The sequence below is a fragment of the Chroicocephalus ridibundus genome, chromosome 7 (genome assembly GCF_963924245.1).
Source record: "Chroicocephalus ridibundus chromosome 7, bChrRid1.1, whole genome shotgun sequence".
Lineage (NCBI taxonomy): Eukaryota > Metazoa > Chordata > Aves > Charadriiformes > Laridae > Chroicocephalus > Chroicocephalus ridibundus.
In genome coordinates, this window is record NC_086290.1 from 226076 (window position 1) to 252121 (window position 26046).

The following is a 26046-nucleotide window of genomic DNA, read 5'->3' on the forward strand; positions in this document are numbered from 1 at the left end:
CGCTGTCAGCAACAGGTCACCAGAAGGTCTGAAAGGCGACTCTTGAAGAAATCTCCCCCCAAAACTGCCTGAAGAAGCACCCCGGTTAACTGAGGCAAGAGTTGCTCTGCCCTTTCGGCTGCCTCGTTAGCTGCACAGTTGCAGGCAAGGTCAGAAAGCTCTAACACGGTTTATGGCGCCAAGTAATATATGTGACAGTTTCATCTGTTCTCAATTTAATTTTAAGAGAGATTACTTAATAATTAGTGTTCCTTTCACTGTTACTTACAATATATAGCTATGGGTAAGAAATTCTTCTTTATGTGCAACTGAAATATAATTTTCATTTTTCAAACTGTTATTTTCTCCTTTTCTTCTTTCCTTGTGGAGAAAGGTAAAGAGAACAAAATCAGGCGGTAGATTTGCTACCAAGTGGCATGTATCTCGATATTAATATTGAAAAGATTAGAAAGTGCTGTCCTAAAACCCTGGTATGTGAGCTACTGTTACGTGGTAATAGAAGTTAATTATGCTCTTTCGTTCTTACCATCCTCAATGGTGGTATTTACCAAGCAAAAAAAATGTTGACTGCAGGACACTCCTCTTATGAATCTTGAAAAAACTTGTCAGAATTATCCCATGAATGACTAGGTCACTTAAAAGTATGATGCTGATTTTCATTTAACTGAATGAATAGAGACTTAAATGGAAGGAGCGTTTCTCACCTCACAGAACGAAGTGTATTCAGGCTTTCTTTACTGGAGGGAAAATATTTGTCTCGGAGGAAAGAGGAGGATGTAGAGGGAAGATAAACTTTTTTGTCAGGTGTCTATTTAGGTCTGTAATTATTGGAGATGAAGGCAATTTCAGGACACATTAGTGTCACAGGCACTTCAGTTAAATGACTATGTAAATTTTCTGGAACGTTTTCTGATCTCAGTCGCTTCTGTCCCTTACACACAGATCATCGTTACAGCACCTGTAATTCAGTCCATGGACACCTATACCTCCAAGTGATTCCAGATAATGTGTCTGCAGAGAGGAGCTGGAAAAGCCAAATCCAGTTCTTTATGTATAGAAAACTTTATAGCACCTGAATGATCCAGAGATTTCGGGTAGATGACAAAAAGAGGTATTGGCTGGACATCAGTGACTTTGAAATAGCATTAGTTCAGTAAAAGGTACACAGCTTAATCTGGTATACGACCCTGTTAAGCTGGCTTGCTTTGCTGGGACAAAAGTTTCTGGTGCTTTTGCCACTCAGAGAACTGAGCTGTTTTTTCATAGCTGGCCTATCCTACAGAATAGGATATTCATATCCTACGGAAAATGAACACCTCGGGAGCCTGGTGTTAATGAGACATTCATTGGTGTTAATGAGACATTCATTTCCATTTGACAGAATTTGGCGGAATTGCCTCTTTTGGGCACTTGGCAAACTGATGCCAGAGAATCCTTGCATTTGAATGTTCTTCAGATACTATTATTTCAGCCTCTGCGGTCATGACAGAGTCCAGGCTCTGCATCAATTTTAGGTAGTGCTAATGCTTATTTTCTGTTTAGAAACCTGCTTGGCAGTGTTGGAATGTGGACATGTATCGCCATCATCTCCACTCCATGAGATATGTCTCTGTGAGCCTTAATGTTGTCTCCCTAGAATTGCACTGTACCATTGTCATCCTGCTATCTGAAGTATGAGTGCCCATCTTCAGCTGGAGGAGTTGCATAGCTTTTCTATTGGCAAAAGTAAATTATATGACAGGCTCATTTCCTTGTCACCTGATTGAAATTTGTTGCTCTGCAGGGAGTGGCTTGTGCAGATTAATTGTACTAGCAGGCTGCTTTAGTAGGGTGAGCATTCCTGATCCAGAGTGTTCACATCTGTGTAAGAAGCTATCCTCGCTAATCTGTGTTTTGAGGGTGGTGGTGTCAGCTTTTTCTGCCCTACCCCAGCATTGAAGTGAAAATAACAGAAGGTGAAGGGGTGCTTACTGGAAATAAAAGTGGTCACTGCTAGACATACGTGTATAAAGTTGATAACGTCATACAGAATAACAAATAATGCAGGTAAATTTGCCTTTATTTATTCATTTATTTAACTGGTCCAGACTCTTAGTGTTGCTATTTTGGGTTTGAAATGTTTGTTTTAAGTGGACATGGGTTGCTTCAACATAAAGTGATTCCCTGCAGTGCTGTGTTGCCTGATGGGTAGCTGATAGGGCCATTCTCTTTTTGTAGTACAAATTGGATAGTTTGCATTTCTTGCCCAGCATTATGCAGCTTTCAGGAATACATTCTGAGTTTTATGCAAAAGCAAGGGTCATGGAGGTTTGGAATGGAACCTGACCTGTGTGCCTGTCCTCCCTCCGTGGAATGTAAAGCAACTGAATTATAATGCCCCCTGTCATTTATAAGTATTCTTAATTTACTGTAATCATGAAGATCACGAAATATGTGAATACAGTAGCTGCGAAGAGCAAGAAGGTCTCCCCTCAGCCTCCTTTTCTCCAGGCTGAGCACCCCCAGCTCCCTCAGCTGTTCGTCACGAGACTCCTGCTCCAGACCCCTCACCAGCTCCGTCACCCTTCTCTGGACACACTCCAGCACCTCAATGTCTGTCTTGGCATGAGGGGCCCAAAACTGGACACAGCACTCGAGGTGGGGCCTCAGCAGTGCCGAATACAGGGGGACGATCACTGCTCCGGTCCCGACGGCCACACTATGGCTGATACAGGCCCAGATCCTGTTGGCCGCCTTGGCCACCTAGGCACACTGCCGGCTCATATTCAGCCAGCTGTTGACCAACACCCCCAGGTCCTTTTCCACCAGGCAGCCTTCTAGCCACTCTGCCCCAGCCTGGAGCGTCCATGGGGTTGTTTTGACCCAAATGCAGGATCCGGCACTTGGCCTTGTTGAACCTCAGACCATAAATCCAGCCTGTCCACATCCCTCTGCAAAGCTCTTTTACCGCCCAGCAGATCCCCGCTCTGCCCAACTCTGTGTCCTCTGCAAACTGAGTGAGGGTGCGCTCGATCCCCTCGTCCAGGTCATTGATAAAGACGTTACACAGAACAGGTGCCGGTACCAAGCCCCGGGGCACACCACTCGTGACCGGCCGCTGACTGGATTTAGCTCCATTCGCCACCGCTCTCTGGGCCCGGCCACCCAGCCGGTTTTTCACCCTGCGAAGTGTTTGCCTGTCCAAGCCATGGTCAGACAGCTTCCCCAGGGGAATGCTATGGGAAACGGCGTGAAAAGCTTTACTAAAGTCCAGGTAAACAACATCCACAGCCTTTCCCTCATCCAGTGAGCGGGTCACCTTGTCATAGCAGATCAGGTTAGTTAGAAATGGGAGGGCCATAAAGGGTTTAGACATAATACAGGCGTGTACCGTGTGCCTCACACAGCGTAACTAATAGGAATATATTGTTTGTGGATAGAAGTGTCTCTGTAGTTGGTACAATACCTGTGAAACACAAACCAATCTTGCTGTTGGCTTACTAAAAAAAGTTATATTGTGGTGGTTGATTTACAAAAAAAAAATTTATTGTGGTGGCTTTTTTCCCTAGGGAGTTTTATGTAAAGCGCTTAAATTATTGAAAGTGACATAATTACAGTGAAGTTCTGCAAAACTTGAACTATTTGGCACTTAACCTGGCCTTTAAGGCTTGTACAACATTTGAGACATATAAAGTGAATCTCATTAATTATATTGACACTTTTAATTGAGTTTAAAAATCTCAGATGTGTCTCAAACGTTGCAGCAGTAGCAGACTGCATGTCAGGAGGTCGATGAGCAGACGCTGCCGGTTGAGCCAGGAGCATCACCTCCCTGCGGACACCTCCCGTGTCCACCCCTCCTCTGCCTGTTCCTGTGGGTGCTACGCTTCTCTCTGAGGTTGACCTCTCTGAGGTCAGGGTGCTTGTTTGTTTTGGCTCATGGCTGCTTTCACACTTTTACACCCCTCCCCTTTGTTCCATGGCCTTTGTGACATAGTGGCGCGGAACCCTTGGGTGCCGCTCGTCCCTCTGGACCCTCTGGCAGTGCCTGCACTCTGCTCTGCGCTTGCTTCTGGGCCCTGACTGGGGCTTGGCCCAACGCCGAGGAGAGTGGGGTGTCAAAGCTTTACCTCGTAGAATGAAACTGCATTTCAGATCTGTGTCGAGCTTGTCTGTGCCCGACTGCCTCTTCTGAGGGACCCCCATCTGCCTCCTTTCAGCAGCGGTAAGATCTCAAGAGCTAGTCTCAACGGGCAATACCGCGATACAGTGCGGTTAAATACCTTGCTCTAAGGCAAGAGAACACCAAATGCTCTCGGACTGTTCACCAGGTGGCTGTCAAATAGTTGTTAGAAATTTGTTACTTCCCTGCTTTGTTCCTGTTTAATGAGAGATTGCGTTCTGTTTTCATTGGGTTTGGCCGCAGTCATGAATGTTGTTCGCTATGGAAAATTCTGGGAAAATAACTGGAGTTTCGGGCAAAGCACTGAGAGGAAGTGACACCTAGAAAATAAAAAGTTGGGGGTTTTCCTAGTTTTACTTATGCAATTTCTTTTTTACAAATATGAGAGTTTAAAAAGCAATCATGAAAGTTCATCTTAAGTATTGACTGGCAAAATACATTAAAATGGAACAAATGTCCAGTTCATACTGGAGGTTAAAAGAATATGGATCTGCTGTCACTGGTATGGACTTTTTTAGTCGCAGAACGCATTAGGTCTACAGTGTAATTATTGCTGATCCTGACTAATGACTGTTTTGGGGATTATCTCTTTTGGAGTCAGCCATCTGCTGTGGTTAGAGTAATTAACTAAACATAATTAAAGGTTGACTTAGTTTGAAAGCAAAAGTATGTCTGTCTCTAGGAAAAGAATATAACTTCCTCAGTTCAAAATAATTCAGAAATACCAATATCCCAGTTTTCTATTAACAACTTTAAACAAGCAGCTGAACTAAAGGTTGAAAATGCAACGCTATGTCCCTCCCCATCTGTCCCCCCCCGCAAACTGAAACAAAAAGAGCAGGGTGGGGGGGTGTGGATTAAAAGGGCGGTTTATTACTATTCTACCAGTTCTTCCTTGATGCTGTATTACCACTTCAAACAGATGGCTTACGTTGGTTAAAAGCTTGCAAGTATAGCCAAATTTACATTTCTGTATTAAAAAAAGTATTGATTTACCAAGCATATCTTCCCATTTATGACACAAATGCAGATTGCATATAGGTGGTTCTTAACTGTGCCTATTCATGAAATATGTTAGATGGCAAAGACTTGTTTTAATGCTGTATTATTACACACAACATGACGGCAGGTTTTTTTTAGAAATTGGAGAGGTCTGGATGTTTTTGTTAGGAAACAAGTAAAAAAGTTTCAATCTTGAGTTTTGAATGCAGTGCATTAAAGCTTAGAAATACCTTTCCTTTTACAGGTGATTACTGTAATAATATCATTATGATGAGTTGCTAATTTCCCTTATTCCATCCGTAAATACAGTAAATTCACTGTGGCCACACTTACAACAATGAATGCCAAAATACAGCAAAGCCATCGGGTTTTGTACAAGGACTGCCTGTTGGCCTCATAGTGTCTAAAAAATGTATTTTGGTATATTCATGTATGTCTGTTGATCTCTCTGTATACGCTAAAGATAGTAAATTTTTTGTACCATGAAATAATGCATGTGTTTGCAAATGCTACAGACTTAAATCTGTAGATACAGACTTAAATTGTGATCCCTTATGAAAGGGATTTCTATAAATTCTTATCGTTAGGAATAATTACAAAATCTAATGGACATAATATAACATTTGAAGTCTACAGTATCCACAGTATTTTTCATTGTCCTGCTTCCACTGAGTAGCAGTTTAACTGGATTACATTTACTGATTACTACAAATCAATGAGGTATTCTTTAACTATGGATAGAAAATGTTTAATTGGAGAAAAGTATGTATTTAGGAGTCCTGAATTAAAAATTTAATTTTTTTAATAATACTTTGCGTTGATGAATTCTCCGAAGGAAATAGTTTTCATGATTTCTGCTATTGTTCTGAAGAAAAGTTCATAGACCTCATATTCAGTATAGTAGATACTTTCTTGTATCATGTAAGAAGTTGATTTTTTTTGTATTTGCAGAAAAAAATTAATTTTCTGCATGCATGAAAATGACGTGTGATAACTGGGGTTGTAAAGAATAATAGCAATGAAGTCTTTTGGTGCCATTCTCTGCATAATAGTTGTTTCCAGTTTGTGTAAAGGGTAAGCAGTTCTATATGATACACTATTGTTCCTTTGTTAGCAGAATTTTCATTTTGGGAAAGTAGTATGTTTTGTTTTGCTAGCTAGCAAAGTCTAGAGACTTTATCTGGTACTTAGAAATTGCCCATGTAAAATCTTATTAGTGATAAGGAATTAATGATTTAGTTAAAATGTGCACAGTGCATCGCCCAGGTGTTTTGTGTGTTTTCCTGTGACTTTTGCTTTTGTATTTCCTTTGGCTTTTTAAGATTAATTTTTACTGACTGAGAGGAACCAAGGATACTGCATCTTTCTGGAGAAGAAGGTAACAGCTTCTATGCTGGCTTTCCACATGAGAATTTGGGAAGTCACTGTTTAACATAACTTTGGATCAGAAGTACTGTTTAACACATTCATTTTCTAAATTGATCAAAATAGAATTTGGAAAGGTGTGCGTGTCTTGTGTACTTAGCATGCTGTATTATAAAGACTGGGAGTGAGATTTTATAGCAGTTGTCTGATTTAGGCTCAGTACTTTGCCTCCTCACCCTTCCAGCAATAGGTCTGGGAAAGGGTGTTCCTCTGTAGGTGGAGGAGACTCAGGGACAGGAACCGGTTTCTCAGGAGTTTACCTGTTAGGAGTTAACTGTGCTTAGTCTTGTTGCTTTTGTAATAATAAAGGGACTCTGAAAAGACTTCTTCCCACCTTGTTTATACCCTGGTTGTGACTCACCATCAACTGCAGTTCTGGCAGACTGAGTCACATAGTCTTGACTCTGCTACTGGTGTGCTTAGACATCGTTTGCTTGGCTGCAGTTTTTCAGTGTTTGAGAAACTACTTCCCAACAAGTACTGTTTTTAATAATAATTTTACCGTGCGTTTTTCTTAAAATACACATGCTTGTTCAGTGAAGCAAGTCTGGTAACTTTTGATTTAGGCATTCATGGTACAAATAAAAATGCCTTATTTTATATGAAAAGCTCACCAGGAAAAAAGAAAAGCTAGCAATTTAGAGAAGTTCTTATATTCATACTGTCTCCCATAATTGCTGGGGTCTCCCCGGAAGCAGCAAGGGCAGGGTGGCTCTGCAAGGAGGGACGAGCTGGCCGTCGCGGGTGACACAGGCGGTGCCTTTCCCAGCGCCACTCAGCCCCATGTGATCTGAATGCTGGTGCTGGTGACAGGGTCCAGGCAAAGTAAAGGGGTCCGTCGGGCAAGGGGCTGCCTGGTAGCCTGGTCAGGAGTAGCAGAAGATAGGAGCTGAAGCAGGCCTGGAGGGAAGCTCTAAGGTTAGAGCTGGGACCCAGCCAGGAGACCTGGACACAGACCAGCTGCAGGTGCCAACCTGAGCCCCAGTGGAGGCTCTGGGCAGAGGCTGTGGGGGGTGGTCCCACGTGGGGCCGTTGGCATTCAAGTTGAAATGTGACGTAGCTCTCAACAGCACTGCCTAATTCCCGTACTGCTGCAGTTGGGCTGGATTCCCCTGGTGACTGAGCGCCGTTTGCGTGGTGTACCTCCCTCGTGGAGGTCTCAGAGGAGCTACTCAAGAATGAAGTGGAGGTCCTGAGACATGGGCAGCACAGATACTCCTGTAGCCCCTTGTGATTTCATTTCCTGATGTAGAACACAGACATTTATCTTCTCTCTTATAGATATGGAGTCTGGAGAGCGGTTAACGTCATCATCAGTCTCCTCTACTGCAGCTGCTTCGACTCCAGCGTCTTCTACACCATCTGTAGCTTCATCAGTATCAAAAGGTGGCCTTTCCACTGGAGCTGCGACACTGAGTTCCACAATCAACACATGTGGTAAAAATACCTCAATTATGTATCACAATGTGATTTTAGCGTTTGTCAAAACTTACAATTATTGTCACAACTCAAATATAATAAGGTTGTGCAAATGAATTAAAGAAAACTGTTTGTTGGTCCCGCCCCCCCCCGTGACATATTCGTATCATGTGAATTCATTATACATAGTACTTGTTTATTGAAGGAATGAAATTAATTTAAAATTGCCTATTTCAAATGTGAAAGAAATTTTCAGTTTGCAAAGCTGCCTCAGAAGTGAGGACCACATTAAGGGCTGATATAGCAAACTCTGTCCCACTTTCAGATAAAGATCTGATAACTTCTTGAATATGCATCGTGTTCTCAGCATTCAAGCCCAATCTGTACTATGTTTTAATATCTGGAGGAATAGTTTCTTCTAATGGAACTTGAGATTGAAAAGGTGAATTTCAAATATCATAGTCTTAGATAGCCTTGACTAGAGTGAAACGTCTTGGCTTGAATCAGAAACTGGTATGGAAGACTTCTCCATGCAAGAATCTCATTTTTGTGAATGGAAACTTCGTATTTCAACTGAATGATGCATATGTTATTAACAGAACAAGAAATGGTAAATGACTCTTCCCTGCAGTTTCTTTCTTCACTTTGGAGAATGGATTGTATACATGCTTTTTGTTAGCCTGAGTACTGATTCTTATACAGTAAATAGGAAGTTTTTCAGCTTAAAATCATGGTAATCTGCTACTTTCAGAGCAAGCTTGGCTCTTGCAGTAGAGTGAGCAAGCATGTATTCTCCAAACTGAAAAATTCTTCTACCCTGATACTGTAGAACCAGTAGATTCTGAGTGCCCTACTATGGCCTGCCTCTGTTCATTTGCAGCTTCCTTGGGAAGAAAAATAGAAACCAGAATGTCTCCGTACCTAGAATTATGTCTCAACTATTTATTTTAATTACTCTACAATCAGAAAAGTTCTTAACTAAAACTGATCCAGAACAAATAACAATGTGTGTTACTTTTCAGTACCTCACTACAAATTCAACTGCAGAAGACACTTGTGTCTATGTTCATTAGCCCGTGCCATTTGAAATGGTTCTCTGTGGTGGTTCCCAGAATGCAGTAGGAGTTCATTTACATATGGCTATAAACGTACACTCCCAAACTGAGGATTTATATGACTCGTTTACCTCTCCTTGCTATCTCCTTTGTAGATATTACAGCATTCAGTTTTGTGTCTCCTGTAACATAGTGTGTATATATAGGATATATATGTGGTCTATTAAAATACAGTAAGACTAAAGCTGATGACTAATGTGATAAAGATACTAAACTTCAGTCTCTTTCTTCATGAGAAAATCCAGGTAGTCCTTTTCTTAAGTGGTTTTAAAAATTTTATTCTCAACTTCTATTTTTAAAAAAAAAAAAAAAAAGGTTTTGTTTCTGTCTGATAGTTAATAGTTACAAAGGCTGATAGCAATTCCCAGTATTGATGGGTTGTTTCCTTTTAGTTTTTTTAATGGTCGTATCCTTTGCCTGGCTGCATTTGGTCTTTAAGAACGTATATATTTTCTCAAAGACACTTTGTATTCCTAACAACAAGCTGGATTGTAGTTTATTATACGTACTGTTAGTACACCATGGCTAGTGCTGCATCCGCTCTGAAAAGATGTGCATTGTCCTAGAGGACAGGACGCAGAAGTGTTTATGCTGTCAACCAGCCAAAGTCTGTTTTCCCATGAATGACCTACGACTGGAATGGCAGTTTCTTCCTCCCTCCCTGCCTCCTCAAAACTTTCTTGAATTTACAAGACATTATGTAGTCAAGATAGACCAGCATCCAAGCCTGTTCCTAAACGGAGATGTTATTCAATTCTGTGATATTTATTTTTTTATAAAAGCATTACAATGTCTGTCAGTCTCAATCTGGTAATTCAGTTATCTTCACATTTAAAAACGCATTGCTCTTGAATAACAAAAAAATAAACAATAAAATAATTGTTTCAGAATGAACAATTATTCTTACTAAGAGAAGGTAAAGGCACCTTAATCTATGCATTAGATTAGAGACGTTCTTTTTATTCCAACGCATCTCAGTATTTTCTTTGCAGCAATCAATAGTCTATTAAGTAGTCTCTGCAATAAACTTGATTGCATACCCTGTCAGGTCCCCCTGATGCATGGTGGGGTAGGACTGGGAGTTTTTATGCTTTGCCAGGGAGATTACACTACAAATAGATTATTTTGGCATATTCCCAGGTCAAATAGACAAACAACCTGTGTGAAACCATTATGGAATATATCACATACTGTTAGTTTAATTGGTTAATACAGCACTAGTTCCTGAATAATTGAAGCATTCCAGTCAATAAACAGATACTTTACTTGCTTTCTTATTCACCTATTGCTGAAAATAAGAAAGCGCATTGGAAAAGATAATTGACTCTGGAAAGAAGTTTAATTTCATCCTCATGAGAATGTTAGCAATTTTGGAAGAAATTTTGATACTAAGAGTACCCATAGTGTTATGCAGTCTACATCACAAGTTCTCAATTTTTGGAAATCAGTGTTAAGATGGTCAGTACACCTTAGTTTTAGTGTCTTATGTATGTATCATTAAGAAGCAGTCTCTAACTTCATTATTATCAATAATTCTTTAAACATGAAACCAGCCTAGTTTAGACTTCCTGCTTCGTATTATTACCTTTATAGGCCAAAAGTTGTGTCCGTGTTCAGACTGCACAGTGCAGTGATGTCCAGGCACCGGTCAAACTCTGCACTGTTTTTGAGGGACAAGACTGTGAGAATAATGTGCCAGATATTAAATATATATATATATATAAAAATATATATATATATTTTCCAAGGTTATTGAAGAACGTAAAAGGGAGGAAAAAGGAATAGGAGGAAGTATTGTAATAGGCATAACTCAAGTACTTCCATGCCCTAAAATGTCATCTCATCTAATATTTGCTATAAGGACTACACAAAAAAGTGAACGATTTTGAGTGGTTTTGGACATGGAATTTGTCCTGGTTTGAGGTTTGAATTTTACACTTATGTGTAAGGAATGGACTTAGTAGAAAAAACATTGAAGGAAAAACAATTTCAGTGCATGGCTTCTTGGATAATAGATATTAAAGGAAACCCTTGTATTCAAGCACCTAAATAATTTCATTTAAAACCACATCAAGCACCATCTACTTCTTATATTAAAGCAAGCCTCATTGAGAGTTGCCATGTGGTTGATACTTTTTAAAGTACGGCTTAGCAGGTCAGTCCTCTGTGTACATTCCTTGTGTTCTTACTCCTCAAAGTTAACCATCTGCGGTGTTTGTGCCTAAATTATGTATCAGCTTTCACAGTAGAGTGCAATTCTGTCAGTCCCTTTTGAAAATTTCCTTTTTTTAGAAAATTAGTCCAAGACTAGCTTCTTTTAACCTTTGATTTATGAAGGAAAGTTAAAGATGGAACCCTTGCAATTGCATTCATGGGTTGCATTCATTGCATTTGTTACGTGCGTACTTGCTTCTGTGAGAGCATATTCAGAGTTTATTAAAATGCTAATTTTGGGGGTTTTTTTGAAGCGCTTTAATGAGATAGTGCTTTGCTTTTCATTTAAATTAACATGTATTTTTGATGTTTCTCTATTCAGATGAGGGGTTTTGTGTTTTGGACCTACGATAAGAGTGGGTGATTGTTACTTATGTATATATAAACCATTTCCAGCCTTTTCCATGCTCTCCAGCTTTTTACGCTAAGGGACATTCACCAGTATTATGAAATCACACATACAAGTAGTTTGGAATCATGATACAAGGAGTTTGGAAGACTTACTGGTGTTGGGACGCATGTGGAAAGTAAACTTTGCTAGCACTGTAATGTTAAAGAACAACACAGAAAGGAGGAAAATACACAGTAATTTCTATCACCCTAAGCGGTTCTTTAGATTGTCTGTGTAAGTTGGAATGCCCTGAGCATTGTTAGAAATACCATGTTATTTTTGTATTTCTGGTGGTTGGTGCATTGATGCTTTGTATTTTAAGACATTAATTAAGTATTTATTCCTTTTTAGCTCTTTTGAAAACCTTATGTGGCACCATGAAGTTCATTAATATTAACAAAGGCATTCACAGTTGTCATTCCTTGTTACTAAGAGACCAGCATTGTTGAAATGGATGTTGCCCTTTGGAGTGATACTTTCAATCATTTATCTGTGTAGTGGTTAGTAGAATTTAAAAAGCTGCGCTCAAAATATTTAACCTATTTGAAGTAAGTCAAGAATGCTAAGGAGTGCAGTTTAATATGAAATTCTGCTATGCAGAGTGTGTTTACAGAAAGTCGGCAACTTGAAGAGCAAACACTAAAATAGCAAAATTAAGGAAATATTAGAATTAATTGCTAGACAGGCTGTTAACGTTTTCATCAAATAAGAAATAGAAAAAAATGTCATTACACTTCAGTTTATTTTTACAAGGCTTTGCTTCCATTTTTCCTTTGTGTTTTATTTCTGCCATGTTTCTAAATGCATATTTAAAATTGATAGCTTCTCTTTTCTGGACACATTAGATAATGGCTTAGGTAGCACACAATGTATGTTTTTAAAAGGCCATAATAATGTGTAATGTAGTATGACGTCACCTACTCTTTTTTTTCTTTTTTTTTTTTTTTTTTTGATGTGATGAAGGAAATTGATAACAAGCTCAGAGGATGTTTTAATTTGAGCTGTCTTCAAAGTATTATGAAAAGTTACAATGTGTTGCTGCTCATCAGCATCACTAAGAATCACCACTGTGGTCTGCGAGAGAGAAGCAAGTGTCATTACTGGTATTTTTAAGAAAAAAAAAAAAAACACCACAAAAAGAGTATTGTGATGTTTTCTAATTGAACTGCGTAGCAGACGGTAACTAACATTTAGCATGACTAGTTGAGTATCGACATCAGTTGCGGAAGAAGTTACATAACTGAGGTTTGTGTGTGTTTGGGGTTTTTTTTAATGTGGTAATTTACTAACTGAAGGTAAAGACATTTGAACTAAGTTCAGCAAACAGAGAACTTGGGCTGAAAATGTAAAGAAATACTCACTATACACATCACCTGCAGTAGTTCACATCAGTGAAATTAAGTACAAATCCATTCTTGTTTTGGAGGAGGAAAAAAAAGGAAAAAAAGAAAAGGCACCTGAACCAGAAATCTGAAATCAGATTGCCATTATGTTGCCTTGTAGTTTCTAATAAGTGAAAAATCCTTGTGAGTGCCTCTGTGTTCATAACACCTAATATGATGAGATACTGCGGTCAGGAGTTCATTCCGAGATTAGTTATATACACTAACACAATAATACCATTAAAAAAACCTAGAAGGAGGAACAGAGTTAACAAACAAGCTCAAGTATCAGTTTCTGTGTACGTAGTCCCTGGAAGGTGTGGTCAGTTTGCAGATGGGGTAAGGTGAATCTCTTGGAAAACAGGGGAATGCTTGGTCTTCCTGATGCTGTCTTTTTGGTGTGCTTCTACTTATATCAATACATGGCACAAATGAACTTTATGTACTTTGATACTGTTTTTTTCCTGCTTTTCTCTCCGTTAATGACTATTCTATTCTTCTGGTTATGTATGCCTTTACAGTTCCCTGATTTTTCTTGCATCCTCTTGTTCAGGCTGTCTCAAAAGTTAAAGTTTAGCTCTGAAACTCCTATGGAATTTCCTTAACCAGCACAACAAAATTTCTGGTCATCCCTTTGTTTTTTGTCTCTAGTCTATGTTGTTTTAAGTTCTTGCCTTGTCCTAACAAATAAACATGTGCTGACTTGCAGTACTTGTGCCTGGTCTCTTCTGTGCTGCCCTTCCCCACCCTTCCAGGTGTGTAGCAGCTCAAATAAACTTTCTTCCTACTTCTTTCTGGTCACTTCCCCGTTTCATTGTCTTTTTCACTTCTTCTCCGTTCTGCATTAGGTTCACTGTCCTTATTGTTTAAGGTATACACAACTCCATTTATGCTTACATTTTACCCATAATTTTTACAATACAGTTCATCTAGCCCTGTTGGTTTTTCCCCTCCAGCCCATCGTGTCTTACGTTCATATTGACAGCCAGCCTCCCAGTCTTACAGATGGCATTACTCAAACTGAAGTTAAAAGCAGGGGCACCAGTTGAAACTGGTGCGGTTGTACCTGTTGATTAAGCAAGTAAAAGTGCACTGTATGTCCTGAAATTTAAAATACAGTCAGAAACAACGTGACAGATTGTAGACAGATGGTGCAGCTCACTGCCCACTCTGCAGCTGGAAGTTACAAATTGTTTGAAGGGCTTTAAAAGAAAGATACCCTGTTGGCACTCCCTAGCATTTAATTGCCTGACAATAGTTGTTGTTAATTTGCTGTGTTCTCATAGCTGTAAGAAGCAGAAACAATTCTTTTTTTTTTTTAAAAAAACAAAGTTAGATAAATTCAGGGATACTTACAGCTTACAAGAAACTAACTGGTGTGTAAGATTGTCGAGATTGTCTAATTCATTTTGCCTGCTTTCAGAATGCCAGGAGTTCCTTCCATCTCAGACAAGTCTTTGTTGGAAAAAATATCCTCCAGCTCTGCTTTCTGCTTTAACATAAACACTACCTGTAGCCTGTCATTTCTTCCTTCATGTTTTTCAAAGGTAATAAATGAATTTGAGCATAGATGATGTATACAGTCTCGGAAATCATATAAGCACGGACCCTCTTACCTCATTTGGCTTATTTTTCTCATTTAGAACTACTCTTAATCACTTGCTAGACATCAGGTAAGATTACTCACAGAGTAAGGAATGACCTGGCATGAAGTATGACAGTATATGCCCTCGTAATGGTATCACGGAGTGCTTTGTATGGGAAATTACACCTTTTAAATGGTCCATGCAAAAATCAGCAAAAAAGAGAAGCCCTCTGTATAAGTCTCGTATTGCTCAGTGATGATACTAGACTTCAGATGAAATAAACTCATACCAAACCTCGCTTTTCTTAGTTATTTCCGAATGATAGACAGATACAATGAATGGTCTCACCGGAGTTGAAGCTGTAAATATGAAGGTAACAGCTGTGGAATGTTTGAATGGTGCTTTTCTATCAAAGGACAGATGATAACAGAAAAAAGGGAAAAGACACTTGTTCTGAAGCAGTTTTTTCTAGAGCTTTTCAGTTAACTTGGTCAGAGCAGGTTTACTGTGAAAGCAAACTAAAGAAACTGGAATATTGCTGCAACCTACATAAAATAAACACATGGTGAGAGATATTAAGAGTGCATTCATAAAGTGAAGACTTGCAGTCATCTTGCAGTTTTGTGCAGCTAATTACCGTGTGATTTTTTTTTTCATTATTATTTTTTTAAAAAACAACGGACGTTCCTACAACAAGAAATATGTAGGTGGCAAAATAGAGCTTAACTGTTGCTCGGTGAGGCTTTCCTCTAGGATTTCTGGCTCTTTTGCTGGTTTGAGTCACCTTTTGTTCAGTTCATTCCTACAGATAGAATCGCTCAATGTGTGTTGTTGTTCTGAACGTTTTCTTGAAGAGAGGTGAAGAATGTCTTGCATCTGTTACTTTATTCCTTTCAGTTTTACAGAGGGATGAAGCCATGAAATTTTTGATACATTAATTTTTAAGGTATAAAAGCCTGGCGGTGGTATAATTGCTTTCTAATAAGAAAAAACTGATCAACTTTTAATCACCCTAGCCTGATTTTTGTGATAATGATGTGATGTACTCATTGTTTACATTCTGAAATGTGTAAGTTTTATCACAGTGGCATGACAGAAGACAATGCTTGAACGTGGAACACTTTTTTTTTAGTGCATTTGTTTCTTCATGAGAACGTGCAATAAAAAAATGGGATGAGTAGGATATTTACTTCCCGTGCTCCACAAGCTGTGCTACTGCTCATACAGCCCAGCCTGCTGCTGACCTTTGCTGCTGGGGCAGACTGCTGGCTAACCTATGGCTTGGTGTCTGCAGAAACCCCTAGAGCCTTTTCTGCAGAGCTGCTCCCCAAGCAGTCTCCAGCCTTTATTGTTCCAAGGGGTTATTCCTTCCCATGTGCAGGACTTTGCTTTTTTTTTTCTTGTTGAATTTTGTAAGGTTCCTGCCAGTCCATTCTTCCAGCCTGTCTAGGTCCCCCTGGATACCAGCCCTTTCCTCAAGTGGATTGACTTGTCCCCCTAGGTTGATGTCTTCCACAAACCTTATGGGAAAGCACTCCATTTCCTACTCTGGGTCATTGATAAAGATGCTAAACAGGACAGATCCCAGGGTAAAACCGTGCAGTACTCCACTTGTCACAGGCATTCAGCTAGAGTAGGGCCCATTAACTGTTATCCCCTTGTTACCAAAGACAGGCCTCTGCTTTGTTTCTAAAATAGTTGTTTCTTACTAACCTTCTTACTGTGTGAGAAAATAGCTAATTACTGACCGTCTTACTGTGTAAAAACAGTTAGTCACTGAGCTGGTGTTACAGATAGTGATAACGAGGAGACAACCAGAAGTAGTTAATCACTTCAAGGTTCTTGTATATGTCAAGTATGTACTCCTATACCAATTTGGGTAGAGTTATGGCTGCTTCAAAGAACATCCTTATTATCTTCAAGAAGCTGGCGAATCATGGCATAGACAAGTGTACTCTTCGCTGGATTAAAAACTTCCTGGATAGCTGTGCCCAGAGAGTTGTGATTAATGGGGTGAAATCCTCTTGGCGGCCGGTCACCAGTGGTATCCCTCAGGGCTGAGTTTTGGGGCTGGTTTTGTTTCATATCTTTATCAATGATCTGGATGAGGGGATTGAGTGCACCCTCAGTCAGTTTGCAGATGACACCAAACTAGGTGGGAGTGTTGTTGTGCTTGAGGGTAGGAAGGCTCTACAGAGGGACCTGGACAGGCTGGATCCATGGGCCAAGGCCAACTGTATGAGGTTTAATAAGGCCAAGTGCCGGGTCCTGCATTTCGGCCACAACAATCCCAAGCAATGCTACAGGCTTGGGGCAGAGTGGCTGGAAAGCTGCCCGGCAGAAGAGGACCTGGGGGTGCTGGTGGACGGCCAGCTTCACATGAACCAGCAGTGTGCCCAGGTGGCCAAGAAGGCCAACAGCATCCTGGCTTGTATCAGGAATAGCGTGGCCAGCAGGAGCAGGGAAGTGATGGTGCCTCTGTACTGGGCACTGGTGAGGCCTCACCTCGAGTGCTGTGTCCAGTTCTGGGCCCCTCTGTACAAGAGGGACACTGAGGTGCTGGAGCGTGTCCAGAGGAGAGCTACCAGGCTGGGGAGGGGTCTGGAGACCAGGTCATATGAGGAGAGGCTGAGGGAGCTGGGCATGTTTAGCTTGAAGAAGAGGAGGCTGAGAGGAGACCTCATTACCCTCTACAACCACCTGAAAGGATGTTGTAGAGAGGTGGGTGTTGGCCTCTTCTCCCAGGTAAATAATGACAGGACCAGAGGAAATGGTCTGAAGTTGCGGCAGGGGAGGTTTAGGTTAGATATTAGGAAGAATGACTTTACTAAAAGAGTGGTCAGGCACTGGAACAGCCTGCCCAGGGAGTGGGTGGAGTCCCCATCCCTAGAGGTATTTAAGAAGTATCTAGATGTGGCACTTCAGGGCATGCTCTAGTGGCAGAGATTGTACGTTGTTTGGTTGGACTCGATGATCTCAAAGGTCCTTTCCAACTATGAAGATTCTATGATTCTAAGTTGGCAAACTTACAGCAAACTTTTACTGTCCTGAGAAGACTCAATAAAAGGATAAATGCAAGGAGGGGTCTCCTTACCCAAACGACCACCGAGACACTCACGCTCGCGCAGAAGTGTTTTACTGACGCAGCAAAATTCAATAAGCGTGTGCAAAAAGGCTGTTTGGTCATCCTAATGAATATGGAAGCCTAGGTGGAGTTATGTATTAGGTAGGCAGAATTATGAGAATATTTTGTGTATAAATAATGGAGGAATATCCCCAGTAAGGTGTGCTAGATTTGTGGGTTTTCCCCCTAGCGCCCAACGTTGAATAAAGCAGTATCTCCTCGCTAAACTACTTCTGGTTTCGAGGACTTTTATTTCAGGTAACACTCTGAGCATCCTACTGTTTCCTTACACAACTAGATGACACCCCATCCAGACCATAATGTCCTAATTTGGATTTAGGAGCATTTGCGGGAGACTGTATCGAAAGCCACACGGAATTAGAGGTTAATGACATGAACTGTTCTCCTCTTGTCCATAAACCCAGTAATTTTGTCAGAGAAGGCATTCTGCACGTGGCCAGGAATGTGTTCCTACGTGGTTCATAGAGAGGGCTCACTGCATGATATTCCGGAGGACTAGCATAAGTCTGACCGTTCTGCAGTTCCTTTGATTGTCATCTTGATCTCTTTGGAAGAGGGTGCAACGTTGGCCTTTTTCCAGTTGTTGGAGACTTCCCCTAATCTGCATGACCTTTGAAAGATGATAGAGTGTGGCCTTGTCATTGCATTGTCTGGTTCTATCCTTGAGTCAAACTACAGCGATGGCCTGATTTGGCTAGAAATGGTGACAGTTAAGTACATAATGGTGATGAGAGTTTGCAATATATCCACTGTATGCAGTCATAATGGGAAAGGCATCATTGTGGTATAGCTGTACTAGCGTCAAAAGTCATGTCAGAATGTTCTTCTGGACACTAACAAATTACAAGAAAGAAGCTTAAAATGGCCTTTCTGCATATGCGCCTGTCAATAGTAACTTTTTTTAAAAAGAAAATCTTGTGTAAATTATAAGGTACTAGAGTGGTACAGAACACTGTCAAGACTTCTGTAAATTAAAAATTTAAACTGGAAGCAAAAATACCTAGGTAAAAGAAAATATTTTTATTTACGACTAAATATTTGCTATATTTTTAGGTATATTTGTCATAACTGCATGTATGAGGTGTATGCTGCTAAATAGAACTAGTTGTAAATAACTTGTTCTTGGACGTGTGTGGAGGTGCTTGTGGTACTGTTGATTCTTACTGCTTTCATCATCTGTATATGCTATTGTTTTAAGTCCAGCTATGTGAAAGCTAACCTATTGTAAGGTAGGGGTTTTTTAAAAAAAACAACACTCCAGCATTTGGCTCTAAGGCAAAGCCTTAAGGCAGTTCAGAAAAGGAGAAAAGTCTTACCAAAATGGAGGCTACAAAGAGCTGTAACATAATCAAGTTTGATGGGTAAAGTCATTTGACGTGGCTGTTGACAGAAGTCAGACAAAGCATTGTAATGCTTCCTGTGGTTTGATTCATGGGATTGGAAATTAGAGGTCTAGGAGTTTTAAATGAAGTTGTGAGCTTTGAAAATACAGTGTGAGATTAGACCTAACTGCTGTGGAAAAAGATTTAGAAATAATGTATACCATGTATACGTGGTATAATATATATGGAGTATACATGGAGTAATGTATATCAAGACAGTTCTTGTAATGTACAAAACTTGATATTTTTATTTTAAGAAATGAAGCATTCCAGTGGCCTAAACCACAGATTTTGCTCTTTCTCAGCTGTTCACAGGGATACTATGCAAAACTGTTTCTGTCCTGAATGTATGATGCTACTTAATCTGTTTCAGCGTTGAAAAGAAAAAAAATCATAATTGCACTTAAGCCCTAAAGAAATAATTTTCAAGGAGAGGACGAGCAGTCAATCCCAGAAGTCAGAAAAGATTTACTGCCTACTCTGTCCTGTCACTTGTGTAGATTATGCCTCCTTCCAGTGTATTTCTAGCGTTTAGTATTAGATAATTAAGGTTCCAATATAAGACTGGAAAGCATACTCACAAATCTGGTATTTTAAGCATAAAAAAAGCACTGTGTTTTTACAGCTTTTTTTGTAGGAGTCAACTCTACCAAAACACTTGGCACCGCTACCCTTTAAACACCGTCTCAGAATCGTATGGCCGCTGTAGGACCTGCCCAAGAGACAATCAACTCTTCCACAGCTCGATTTACTTTATGTGCACTTGCTTGTTAGATTTTGGTTTTATGTAGACCAAACATATGCCTTGTCACAATGGCATTTATGTGTCATGTTTCTGATTCTTCTGCGTCTCGTAATGTGATATCATTTCTGTTTCAATTGGTGGTGGGTGGGGAGAGTTCGTTTTGAGAGGAGTTTGGAAGAGTTTTTTCTTTCCTGACAAAATATTACTGCTTTTTTTTTTTTTCCAAAGCATGCACATTTTCTCTCACATGTATAATTTTTAGCATAGGATCTCTATTCAAAAAGATTCTTTCCCTTCTGAGGGATTTGAGAGGTTGTTTAATTTTCCTTTGTGTTTTTTTTAGTTGACTATCAAATGTGTTACGAAATGTTGTTTTAGCTACTGCAACAGCTATTACGAAAGAAGACCCTGACATATTTAAGGAATTCCACTACGCAAATCTGCACACCGTTTCTGTTTAAGCACCGAAACCTATAACAAGAGCAGTGCACTCGATACTTACCTCTTGACACGGCTGTTTAGGCTTAGCAGTGCCTTATGGAAAAAAAAATATATATAGTCAGTTTGGTTACAAGAAACTTCAGAAAAGGATTACATAAGGGTTGCAGAAATACTCTAACTAGTTGCTGTGGTAGTAAAGAACTTCAGAAATTGAAAGTTGTAGGGACTGTATCAACTTGTTTGAAGTTCATTTTCCTGAAAAACAAAAATCAATAACCATTTAAGATGAAAGTTTAAACAGCAACAAAACCAAAAAGAGTATTAGATTGTTTTTAAAATAAGAAATCTTTATTCCTTGCTGAATTTATGTAACAAGCAGCACAGAGTAGCCCTGTTTCTGGTTGTGAAACAACCATTTTAGTGGGATGTTACAGGAAAAAAATCCAGTGTCAAACTCCAGGGTAGAAACCTCTTAGAGTGGCTATAGAGAAGCTAGAGATTCCTTTGTTAAATTGGTCATTTCATGGCGAACTGCTTTAGGTGTGTTTTTGTGGTGGAGGCCTTGGAGTGTTGCAAGTCTGGGATTGCAGAGGTGATTTAAAGCTGTTGTGCTTGTTCACAGTGCTGATGTAGGAAGGCTGCTGAGGTAATAACGAATGTTCAGAAGTGGTCTGTGAATAGTGATCCTGTTCATAAGACTAGCAGTTTCATTTTGGCGTGATCACTGTCACATAGGTTTCTATTATTTATTTTCAAAATGTGTTTAAATAAAACTGTGTTCAAATCTTTACTAGAATGGTCTTAACGACCTAAGACAAGAATTGCTGCAGGAAATTCATGCCATTTAGAAGTCTTGTGTTTTCTTCTTACTCCCAGATTTAGTAAATCTGCAGTAGATTATGCACAGCAACATGCTTGCAGAAATATTTACATATATTATTAGAACAACTGAAGTTTGCTTTTATTTCCTTTGCGGTGCAGAATGGTGGCGAACAGCGGACGCACACTCTCGTCCTGGGGCAACTTTTTTCCCACCGCTCTTGGGAATTCCACCACTGTTTGCATCTCCTGCACAGAATCATGATTCTGCTTCATTCCACTCGAGAGCTACAGGAAAAAATAGTCGGAGCAGTACAGAAAAAGGTAATGGCTAAAGTTCTTGAGGGAATTATCGTGTCAAACTTCTGCACGTGCAGAAAGATGTGGAATTTGAGCTTTACCTGTCATTGTTCTTCCCATTCCTGAACAGTTCTGTAAAAATTGATTCTGTTAGCTAGGCCTGAGAGATCCAAGTATGGGCTGTCAGTACGGACATACTCTTTCTACTAATATTTTTCCTCCTGTTTTTCCTTAGATACTTTTTCTGGGACTGAGTAGTAGGGAAAAGTTTTGTTTTAAAGTTTGCGGTTTGATTTAGGAGGCCTTGTGCTTCTATGGTGAATGCCATTCCTCTGTATATAAGAATCAAGCATCAGGTACTTGTGTGCTGGGGGCATGAGGGAGGGATGGCTGCATCTGCGGGATCTTGATGGAAATAGTCCAGTGACATTGGAACGTTTTCTTGCGTTTCGAATCACTATTTTATGTAGTGGTATTGCACACCTTTTGAAAATACAAGATAGGTTTGTTTGACGTTTGATCCTAGGTTCGTTCAGCTGAGAGGAGAGGAGGCTGAAGGGTGACCTCGTTGCTGTTCATGTCCTTTCATGAGGGGGCCGCGGAGAGGGAGGTCCTGGTCTCTTTAGTTTCCCATAACAGGGTACCGGGGGATGGCTTAAAGCTGTGTCAGGGGAAGCTCACACTGGATATTAGGATACGTTGTTCCCTGAGAGGGTGAGCAGGCTCGCCAGAGCAGTGGTCATGGCCCCAAGCCTGTCTGCATTCAAGAAGCGTTTGGACAATGCTCAGATCTATGGTTTAAGTTGTGTGGAGTCAGGAGTTGGACTTGATGATCCTTGTGGATTCCTTCCAGCTCAGGATATTCTGTTCTGTGATTCTATGATGCACAATTTATTTTTTTTTTAATAGTTTTGGGAGCTTTTAGGACCTGCTGTTGTGTTTCAGAATCCATCTAATAGTAGTCCTGGGATTGCAGAGTAGCAAGTTTGTGTGGTTAGGGGTATTTTCTTAGAAAATAACAGTCATCTTGACAAATCAGTAAGCGAGCTTGAATGTGGTTGTTATTTCAAATAGCATTCCCACAACGTCCCCCTCACATCGTTTTACACGTTGCATGCAAAGCTCATAAAATATCTTGGACTTCATGTGGTTTTCCTTGGAGCTGGTTGATACTTCAGAATTGTAAACGAATTATTCTAAGAGATGGTTATTGGAATGTATGTTTTTGTGTCTTCTTTCTTCAAAGTCTTATTTTTCTGCCCCTGACTAAACTCAAGGATCACGTGGGCTTAAAAATGGGCAATTTCAGGTTTTGGGGTTTTTTACTCTTACAGCATTAAATGTATTTGCCCTTTAAATCATGGGTGCTCTGCATGTTTTAATAACAATGACTCCGTGAGCAAATCAAAGTGACTCTTGGACGGCAAACTTTAAACGTATGTTGGGAGTCACTTATGGGTAGTTTTATCTCTTGTTAGATGTTTATGGAAGCTAGGTGAGTGTGACTGCAATGTCGCAAGGAAAGTATCTGCTACTTCAGATTTTTTTAAACATCACTTTATAAATCTGTCATCTTAAGGTATAAATGGATCACTGAATGGGAACAGTACCACTGCCGTGTCTGGTGTCAGCACATCTGTACTATCCACTAGCATCGCAACACCTCCAGGACAAGTGAAAGTTGTAACCTCGGGAGCAGGAGGCCGCAAATACAACCAGGAGCAAAGCAAAGCTCAGCTTTTGGACACCAGAGCTGACAAAATCAAAGATAAGGTAAATATACAGAAAAAACCTTAAGATTCAGATAAAAAATTGATGTGGTAAGTGCTCTGATTGCGCACACAGCAGCATTTTAGAGCGTTCTCTCCCAGTACAAAATATTCTGGGTTTTTCTTCTTATTATTCATTAGAGGAAGATCTTCTCTCTGTGGTTGTTTTTTTGTGTTGGGGTTTTTGTGATTGGTCTTTTTGCTGTGTATTTGTTTTTTGACATGTTTTTGAACCAAAAGCTACCATTAGCACTGATCCCACTAGTTAATAGCTGTATGTGATGACATATTTTTATTTTATATTATTTATGTAATTATAAAAATAAAGTATATAAGTTCTAACACCAATATTTGATGTTACATTACAGTATAAGTATTCGTATTAAAATCATAAATTACAACTTATTATAAATTATAACTAATTATATTTTTGTGTAACTTAAAATATAAAAAATTTCAGAAGCAAAATGAAATTTTTAGACTTTAAAGAAAAATGCTTTTCAGGCATTAATTCCTATTTGTCAGAAGAAATGTCTCTTTCCTTTCTAAAATTCTGGTTTTATCCTGGATATGTTTGTGCAAAACGTAAACTTTGTTTCTGTGGTGCAGAGGTCTCTGCATTTCTTGACTGTTGCTGCAGTTATGCAGAATACCAAATAAACTACTATCATTTAATATCTCCAAATACCTCCTCAAAAGTTTATATCATAAGTAAGTGAACGAACTCTTTTCTGTTCACTTTTGGGCTCTTTGTCTTATTCAGAAAACTGAGCTGGTTAAGCTAGTAACTTGTTAATGTGACTATCAGTGAACATTTCCTCTCTTTTTGCCCCCTACCCCCTATTTTTTTTCTCTCCCCAATTTCAGTCAGGATGTTTGTCAGCATTGTTATCTTCTCCCTCATATTACCATTTGTCGTTAAGTAGAATTCTGTATCCTTGAAACATTTTATTTTGATGTGGGTACTGATTTCAAACTCCAGTTTCAATTTGCTAAGTATCGAGTTGCTTTAAAACAATGTACTCAATCAATTAGCATAGTCCTTTCTTATATTTGTTTAGTTTTGTATCTTAACCTTTAAATCATTTATCTAATGCAGATAAATTCCAGGATGTCAACAGTTTTGTTTCCTAAGTTTTTTGTAGTAATTTTTCTAATACTGAAGTGCAGTTTTGTTCCTGGTCTTACTCAATATGCTGACATGCTAGACATTCCTCTAATCCTTATTCTTAACTTCTTTTCCTCTCAAACTTTTTGAGGTAATTGGTATTTGTCAATGTAAGGATTGGAATAAGATTTCCGATCAAAACATACAGAATACTCTAAATGAGAGCTCCAACATGAGGAGAAGATCAAGAGATTTGATTCAATAAATAAATAAATCATCAGTATTTTTATTTCAGTGTGTTGGAACAAAGCCACAACTGGAACTGAAGGGGCCAGTCGGCAGATAGAGTTATTTTGTTCTGGGCTTTCTACAAGTGATTTGTTGTTCTTAAATTTCAAAGTGTAACAACACTTGCCTATTTTTCTAAAGAGCACAGTTTATTTTAAAACATTTTAGTTACACTTCTCTGAATGTTCCTTTCTTTAGGTTGTTATTTTTTTAGTATTCACCTGCTGATTTCTTCAGTCATATGCTTAGTTGTAATTTTCTTCTAAGTTGTTTTTAAAAAAAAAAAAAAAAAAAAAAAAGGCAAAGCTGATACCAGGCTGGTTTACACTGTTGGTGAAAATCTGAAGAGTTACTTTTTGTGCAGTGTTTTCTTCTGGTTGAATTCTAGTTCTGTTGTCCTACCGTGTTAGGGAGTCATAAAGTGCGGTCTGATAGTAACTTGTATTATATAATTTTTTTTGCCAGCAGTGTGAAAAACAACTTCTAAGTTGACAGAAGCATCTGATCTTCAAAGCTGTAGTGATTAGAAGTTCCTCTGTATAGTGTGTGTTATTTGATCATTCAGAGGGCTGTACGTATCAGACAACGATAAACTGGAATCTGTCTGAAACATGAGTTTAAAATTGTGCCAACTCATCACTGTATATTTGTGGCATATCCTGTTAGGTCTGCTGAGCATAACAATGTTGTATTGAAGATAGATGTCGTCGTGATGATGTGGTGTACTATCCATGACTTATTTCTTACATACAAAAAAATATGGTAACTGCGTTACCTTTTAATTTGCTGCTTTGGTCACCGTGTTGATAACTTTAGCATGCTTTAATTGTCTGCTTTTAAGCCTGCCCTGTTTGTGTCTAGAGATAAAACTGAATAAGCAGATAGATACACTTTTTAAATACTCATTCGTCAGAACGTGCCGCTTCAGCCTCACAGAAAAAAGTAAAACTGACTGCCCCTCTGTTGATTGCATTAGTGAATTTCTGGGATGAGGAAGGTCGGCAGGATTTTTACCCTGGCAAAGCAAGTCTCCAGGGAAAGAAGGCATAACTGGTGAGCCTGAGTCTCGTTTGGCGTGGAGAAAGTCCCCTACCAGTATGGGCAGCTGGTGAGATGGGAATCTGCTCCAAGACCTTGCGCTGGGGGCTCTTACTTCCCTGGATTCCAGAATCAGCATCAGGATGCTGGGCTATTGACTGTAGTCAAATACTTTACCTTTAATATCTCTTCTTGGCAATTACCATGTTGTATTTCCTTTGTAAATTTCAGTACTTTGAAATCATGTCTAAAATCTTTTTAAACTGTCACTTTAGTCACCTTTTTATGGGACCATCCCATCGGGTCGTTAAGGTC

At 39.5% G+C, this 26046-nt stretch overlaps 1 protein-coding gene across 18 annotated transcripts in view; it reads left to right on the forward strand.

Annotated features, from left to right (window-relative positions):
• The window catches only part of BAZ2B (bromodomain adjacent to zinc finger domain 2B), a 155294-nt gene that overhangs the window by 69752 nt on the left and 59496 nt on the right, over positions 1-26046 (forward strand). For all 18 annotated transcript variants that reach the window (XR_010072126.1, XM_063342671.1, XM_063342674.1 and 15 more), the window contains 3 exons: positions 7871-8026; positions 21391-21552; positions 23108-23301. Coding sequence is in view for 17 of the 18 variants with exons in the window: in XM_063342671.1 (XP_063198741.1) it covers positions 7873-8026; positions 21391-21552; positions 23108-23301 (510 nt within the window). In the remaining variant the exon portion in view is untranslated. The remainder of the gene's footprint in view (positions 1-7870; positions 8027-21390; positions 21553-23107; positions 23302-26046) is intronic.